Source organism: Salvelinus alpinus, chromosome 3 (genome assembly GCF_045679555.1).
Source record: "Salvelinus alpinus chromosome 3, SLU_Salpinus.1, whole genome shotgun sequence".
NCBI lineage: Eukaryota > Metazoa > Chordata > Actinopteri > Salmoniformes > Salmonidae > Salvelinus > Salvelinus alpinus.
In genome coordinates this window covers 59,616,128-59,624,300 of record NC_092088.1, presented here as the reverse complement: position 1 = coordinate 59,624,300, position 8,173 = coordinate 59,616,128, and the positions used below count along the sequence as shown (strand labels likewise).

General features: G+C 41.8%; 1 protein-coding gene across 1 annotated transcript in view; it reads left to right on the top strand.

Annotated features, from left to right (window-relative positions):
- The first annotated feature begins 6,827 nt into the window (after positions 1–6,827).
- LOC139571049 (testican-2-like) overlaps positions 6,828–8,173 on the top strand; it is a 61,659-nt gene continuing 60,313 nt past the window's right edge. Inside the window, exon 1 of the mRNA XM_071393531.1 lies at positions 6,828–7,142. Coding sequence (XP_071249632.1) covers positions 6,954–7,142 — 189 coding nt within the window. The 5' untranslated portion in view covers positions 6,828–6,953. The remainder of the gene's footprint in view (positions 7,143–8,173) is intronic.

The following is an 8,173-nucleotide window of genomic DNA, read 5'->3' as shown; positions in this document are numbered from 1 at the left end:
GGCTTACATGGTTCCTTTAACACGCACACACACACACATTGCTAATTCACATGTATTAATTTGTTTATTTCTCAGAAACCAAGTGTATGTTCCAAATGGCAGTCTATTCCCGATATAGTGCCCTTGGGACCTGATCAAAAGTAGTGCACTACATAGGGAATAGAATGCCATTTAGGATAGCGGCATTGTAATGGGGACTCACTGAATATACCTAAATAAACAACTAATGAAAAACACAATGAAAGAACACTGGGATTAAAACCACTTAAGTGTCAACAATCACTCTTAGAGAACTCTCTGCATTCATTTCTGATACTGATTCCATTGGTTGCCCATGGCTACAGTTTCAGTACTGACCATAACTCATATTTTCATAGGAGGCATGTTGAAGGTCTTGTTCATCATGAAGTACATCCAGGGCATGTTTTTTTAATAAGCCTCATTGGATCTCCGGATTTCACATCTCTCGACCCTGGAGCCGAGCAGCATTCCAGTTATTCTCCCTCTCCTTGAGAAAGAATGGGACCCGAGGAAACTGGAATTGCAGGGATTGTCATCATGATCGCAGCCATTGAGAGACAATATTTAGTCCCATCTGCTGTAAGGAGGGTATACTTGATCTCCAATCTCCCCACCCTGAACCCAAGCATTCCCCCACCACCATCAGTTTCTCTATCTCTCCTTGAGAAAGAATGGGACCCAAGGAAACTGGGATCACACGATTGACCATGTTTATTATTCCCAGCTGATGTACTAAGGAGGGTACCTGAAACTGAGACCAGGATTACTCAGCCTTTTCTTCTGGCTGACTCCTCTATTAAATAAGAGGATCATTCCTGGCCTATCAGTCGTCTAGGACATAGAAATATAATTACTAGAATAGACGATAATGCCGGTCCACCCATCATGAATTGAATGGGGATATCCGTTCTAGTAATTAATTTCTATGGTCTACGCCTCTTCTTCTGTTCCTACTTCCTATTCTCTCTGTCTGTGACATCTATTTCTATGTCTAGGCCTCTCTCATATCCTCTACCTTTCGCATTTAATCAGTCCAGAGTCCTTGAATGCAGTACAGAGTGGTTACAGGAGGCTAGGCCTGTTTTCCAACCATGTGTGTTGGGTACAAGGACCATACAGCAGCGAGTAAGTAGGTGGTGGATGCAATTTAGAAAATTCTAATATTCTACATGGATGTATACTGAACAAAAATATAAACTCAACATACAACAATTTCTAAGATTTTGCTGAGTTACAGTTCGTATAAGGAAATCAGTCAATTGAAATAAATAAATAAGGCCTTTATCTATGGATTTCACATTACTGGGCAGGAGTGCAGCCATAGGTGGGCCTGGGAGTGCACAGGCCCACCCACTTGGGAGCCAGGCCGACCGACTAGGGAGCCAGGCCCAGCCGATCAGAAAGAGTCCCCCCGACGATCTCACAGGTGAAGAAGCCGGATGTGGAGGTCCTAGGCTGGCGTGGTTACACGTGGTGTGCGGTTCTGAGGCCGGTTGGATGTACTACCAAATTCTCTAAAATGATGTTGGAGGTGGCTTATGGTAGAGAAATTAACATTCAATTATCTGGCAACAGCTTTGGTGGACACTCCTGCAGTCAGCATGCTAGTGTAACGGATGTGAAATGGCTAGCTAGTTAGCGGTGGTGTGCGCCAATAGCGTTTCAATCGGTTACGTCACTCGCTTTGAGACCTTGAAGTAGTGGTTCCCCTTGCTCTGCAAGAGCCGCAGCTTTTGTGGAGCGATGGGTAACGATGTTTCGTGGGTGACTGTTGTTGATGTGTGCAGAGGGTCCCTGGTTCGAGCCCGGGTATGGGCGAGGGGACGGACATAAAGTTATACTGTTACATTGATGCTGTTGACCCGGATCACTGGTTGCTGCGGAAAAGGAGGAGGTCAAAAGGGGGGATGAGTGTAACGGATGTGAAATGGCTAGCTAGGTAGCGGTGGTGCGCGCTAATAGCGTTTCAATCGGTTACGTCACTCGCTTTGAGACCTTGAAGTAGTGGTTCCCCTTGCTCTGCAAGAGCCGCGGCTTTTGTGGAGCGATGGGTAACGATGCTTCGTGGGTGTCAGTTGTTGATGTGTGCAGAGGGTCCCTGATTCGCGCCCGGCTCGGGGCGAGGGGACGGACTAAAGTTATACTGTTACACCAATTGCACACTCCCTCAAAACATGAGACATCTGTGGCATTTTGTTATGTGTGGCCTTTTATTGTCCCCAGCACAAGGTGCACCTGTGTAATGATCATGCTGTTTAATCAGCTTCTTGATATGCCACACCCATCAGGTGGATGGATTATCTTGACAAAGGATAACATCCTCACTAACAGGGATGTAAACAAATTTGTGCACAAAATCTGAGAGAAATAAGCTTTTTGTGCATATAGTATAGAACATTTCTGGGATATTTTATTTCAGCTTATGAAACATGGGACCAGCACTTTACATGTTGCGTTTATATTTTTGTTTAGTGTATTGCATTTGATGCTTCCTTAAAACCTAGAAGTACTGTATCCCTAGATCCATAAATGCCTTGCCTTTTTACACCTCACTCATTTTGTGACTTGTTGGTCTAGCATCCTCAAGTAGGCAACCTTATTACTAGTAGATGTATCCTTATCATTCTGTATATTTGAGGTACTGTTGTTAAGATTCAGTTACTTGTTTGATTGATGTATGGTGTTGATCACTGTACCAGTAGCAGTGCGTGGGTAAAATCACTGTGGAGGCCAAGCCCCCCCAATAAGAAGACATAGTGGCAAAATAAATTCTACCACACCTTTTGTTTTTATCACAAAACCGGATAGCAACCTCTGTCCAGTGGAGTCCACAAAGCATATTGCATGTACAGTAACAGACAGTTACATGACCTACAGCATGGTCAAGCAAGTTAATGTTTCTGACATTTTTGGACCACAAAACAACTATTGATTTAGAACCACCAAGAGTTACCAGGACAGGATCTGCCATCACTATTCCAGCACAATTTCAACTTCAACATTTCAACATCATCAATTCACCTATGCTTAGTCTAATACAGTGACAACTAAAAAAATCCCCAAAACAATATAGTCCAATCAACGTAAGCTAAATATGTTCACCCACGACTGCGTGGCCATGCACGCCTCCAACTCAATCATCAAGTTTGCAGACGTCACAACAGTAGTGGGCTTGATTACCAACAACAACGAGACAGCCTACAGGGAGGAGGTGAGGGAACTCGGAGTGTGGTGTTAGGAAAACAACCTCTCACTCAACGTCAACAAAACAAAGGAGATGATCGTGGACTTCAGGAAACAGCAGAGGGAGCACCCCCCAATCCACATCGATGGGACAGCAGTGGAGAAAGTGGAAAGTTGTAAGTTCCTCAGCGTACACATCACAGACAAACTGAAATGGTCCACCCACACAGACAGTGTGGTGAAGAAGGCGCAACAATACCTCTTCAACCTCAGGAGGCTGAAGAAATTTGGCTTGTCACCTAAAACCCTCACAAACTTTTACAGATGCACCATTGAAAGCATCCTGTGGGGCTGTATCACCACCTGGTACGGCAACTGCACCACCCTCAACTGCAAAGGCTCTCCAGAGGGTGGTGCGGTCTGCACAACGCATCACCGGGGCAAACTACAAGCCCTCCAGGACAGCTACAGCGCCTGATGTCACATGAAGGCCAAAAAAATCATCAAGGACAACAACCACCCGAGCCACTGCCTGTTCACCCCACTACCATCCAGAAAGCAAGGTCAGTACAGGTGCATCAAAGCTGGGACCGAGAGACTGAAAAATAGCTTCTATCTCAAGGCATCAGACTGCTAAACAGCCATCACTAACACAGAGAGGCTGCTGCCTACATACAGACTCTAATCAATGGCCACTTTAATAAATGGATCACTAGTCACTTTAAATAATGCCACTTTAAGAATGTTTACATATCTTACATTACTCATCGCATATGTATATACTGTATTTTATACCATCTATTGTATCTTAGCTATGCCGCTCGGTCATCGCTCATCCATATATTTACATGTACATTCTTATTCCATCCGTTTAGATTTGTGTACAAGCTTTCTTCTTTTCACCCTGTTATTTAGGTTAGTATTATAGAGTAACTACAATGTTGTTGATCCATCCTCAGTTTTCTCCTATTACAGCCATTAAAGGTGCACTATGCAGAAATTTCTCCAACATCTGGTTGCTAAAATTCGAATAGTTCGCCTAATTTCAATTTATGTGACAAAACAAGCAAGTATAGTGTAGAGAATCATTGTACCATCTAAACCGCTGTAAAATATATTTTTCATATCCAAAAACATAGTATTTTCAGCCGTTTTAAGCTGGTGTACAAAACCGAAAGTACAAGATGCAAAAACTAAATTTAAACGGAAAAAGTGCACATAGAACATATCCACCTCTTCTTAGACTTGCTTTCAATGAGAATGACAGATCTATAACTCACTTTTCTATGTGAATATTGTAGCTTTAAACTCTACCTGTTTTAATGTCACCATTGGCCTCATGGTGAAATCCCTGAGGATGGATCAACAACATTCCTCTCAACTGAGTTAGGAAGAACACCTGTATCTTTGTGGTGACTGGGTGTATCGATACACCATCCAAAGTATAGTGAATAACTTTACCATGCTCAAAGGGATGTTCAACTTATGTGACTTGTTAAGGAAACCTTTACTACTGAACTTACAGTATGTAGGCTTGCCATAACAAAAACACTGAATACTTATTGATTCAAGACATTTCAGCTTTTCATTTTGAATAACATTTGTACAAATGTATAAAAAAACATAATTACACTTTGACATTATGGGGTATTGTGAGTAGGCCAGTGACAAAAAAAATCTCAATTGTATCTATTTTAAATGAAGGCTGTAACAAAATGTGGAAAAAAGGGGTATCAAATCAAATCAAATTGTATTGGTCAATACACATGGTTAGCAGATGTTAATGCGAGTGTAACGAAATGCTTGTGCTTCTAGTTCCGACAGTGCAGTAATATCTAACAAGTAATCTAACAATTCCACAACAACTACCTAATACACAGAATAAAATATTCCAGAACATGCATCCTGTTTGCAATAAGGCACCAAAGTAAAACTGCAAAAAAAATTGACAAAGAACTTTTTGTCCTTAATACAAAGTGTTATGTTTATGGAAAATCCAACACAACACATCACCGAGCACCACTCTTCATAATTTCAAGTATGGTGGTGGCTGCATCATGTTATGCATATGCTTGTCATTGGCAAGGACTGGGGAGTTTTTTAATATAAAAAGAAACGGAATAGACCTAAGCACAGGCAAAATCCTAGAGGAAAACCTGGTTCAGTCTGCTTTCCAACAGACACTGGGAGACAAATTCACCTTTCAGCAGGACGATAACCTAAAACAAATATACACTGGAGTTGCTTACCAAGATGACATTGAATGTTCCTGAGTGGCCTAGTTCCAGTTTTGACTTAAACCGGCTTGAAAATCTATGGCAAGACTTCCAAATGACTGTCTAGCAATGATCAACAACCAACTTGCCAGAGCTTGAAAAATGTGCAGATATTGTACAATCCAGGTGTGCAAAATATATATTTTTTTTAAATGTTAGAACTTTTCTTCCACTTTGACGTTAGAATATTTTGTGTAGATCATTGACAACAAAAATTACAATTAAATCAATTAAATCAATTTTAATCCCACTTTGTAACACAATAAAATGTGAAAAAGGTAAAGGGGTGTGAATACTTTCTGAAGGCACTGTAAGTACTTTCCCTCCACTTGCAGTTTGTGATGAATGTGAGACATGCAAAGTCTTAACAATAAAGACAAACCCGCGATAGGCTATATGTAGGCCTACTAGTCAGTCACAATTCCCATCTGAATTCAATTTAGCTCTGTGTACTCGTGTGTGCGTTTTCAATCTAAACGATTTTCTCCCCCCTCGCTCTTTTGCTGGAAAACTGATTGCTTTCTGTGGAGAGATTAGATTATCCCCTTCGAATACTGCCTTTAGAGAGAGGAGCAATAAAATGGTATATTCAGTGAAGGAATAGTAAAGACGGCATCCGTTAATCCTGTATTATAATTACAGCGCGTCTACAACATAACTCCCTTGGGGCTGGCTAGTCCCACCTAGCTCAGCGATATGCAGGTAGGAAAGTGATAGAGGAAATTAAATAGGCACGATAGTAATAGATAGGAGACTGATATAAAGTGATAAGCGATTCCCAGCTGTGAATTATTTGCACAGACTCATGATCTCTGTTACATCTGAACATGACCAAACGGGTATTGGGTTGTCCGTGTACCTCGAGAGTGACTGTGTTATCCCACTGAGCTAAAGCAAATGGCAGTGGCACTGTCTTTTCTGATAACGTCTTTATTGAGGAAAATGTACTTACTACGACTGTGATGTGGTTATCTTCAGATGAATGCACTACCTGTAAATCGCTCTGGATAAGAGCATCTGCTAAATGACTAAAATGTCAAATGAGTGGTTACAAGAGGACGTTTTAACTGAATGATGTATTGCTTTCTTTAAGACAAGTGGTATATCTAGATCATAGGCTACAATTAATCAGTTAAATGAGGTAAGATATGATTACACCATCCACCATTTATCAATTGGTGCATGTGTAATGTCCTTATATAGGTCATATTCAATGGGAGCAATGGGGGGAAATGTCATAACAGTAGACATTATTGTACCTTTAATGCGTAACCTCGCCAGGTGCTATACATTTCGTAACACATGAAAGCGTCCCCCCCCCCCCCCCCCCCTCTCTTTCTCCCTCTACCCTCTCCTTTTCGCGGCAGCAGTAGTACGAAGGCGCATCTCCGCAAACAGGTCACATTTCCCTCTAGTCGCATCCTCGTCTTCTTCTCCAGAAGAGAAGCTATTATCGAGTGCCGCGCGCCTACCATGGTGATAATGACCGAATTGGGGGTCCTTCTCGTCCCGGTGATGATGCTGGTGGGATCCACCTTGCAGGCGGAAATTAAGAACGGGAAAGAGGCTGAAAAAACTGGGAATTTCATGGAAGACGAGCATTGGCTGTCCACCATTTCACAGTACAGCCGCAAGATCAAGCACTGGAATCGCTTCAGAGACGTGAGTCGCTGTTTTGGTTGTTTGAGAGATCCGCGGTAATGCGGTAAGCTGTGTTGATAGGGCAACGGATGCCAGCGGTAGGATTCCGCCCGAGGCACGTCTTTATAATAACCATGTAGTTATTCAAAATATCGCCTAGTCAGACTATTATTACTGTTCCAGCTAGCTGATATGCTTTATTATAGGTAATGTTAAAGGGATTCATCGGGATTTTGGCAATGAGGCTTTTTATCTACTTCCCCAGAGTCAGATGAACTCGTGGATACCATTTTTATGTATCTGTGTCCAGTATGAAGGAACTTAGAGGTAGTTTCGCGAGCGAATGCTAACTAGCATTAGCGCAATGACTAGTTGATGGGTATCTGCTAACGTGCTCATTTGCAAACAGGGACAGTTTCGTTGCACACAATCCACACTGATTTGGCATTGGATAAATGATAAGATTAACACAGGCATATATCTCTGTCCATTCTTAGCCTGTAATTTCAGTAATTTGTGTGGTATAAAAAATATTCTGCTTGTAAAATTATGTAGAATTGCATGAAATGTTTATAAAAGGCAATTGTTTTCTCTGATCGGCAAATACGATGATTGATGCTATAATTTTACTATAAAGGAGCTCTATCCACCCCTACTCTTGTCCATGGTGGTCTGTGAACCCGCAACCTTCTGGCCCGCAGCCCTGTGCGAAATAAAAGTTCCTGCGTTCACATGTAATGCTGACAGGACGAAGAACAGTTTCTTAAACTGCATATCTAAGGCTCTAGTCTGTCCAATAAATTAGGGTAAATGGTAGACGTTCTCTGCTGTCCACTTTGTTTACATTATTATTTTGGTTATAGGGGAGCATCACTTGTTTTGTTTTTCAAGCGTTCGGGGAGGGTTTAGGTAAAATATTTCCCTGATTGGGGGCGCCATCCATTTTCATTTTTGAGAGGTCTGATTTTCTCCAGGTAACCCTTATTATAAATAACGTTCACTCCCCAACCTTTAATTAGCATACTTCTTCAATTCCCTACTTGGAAGACAAC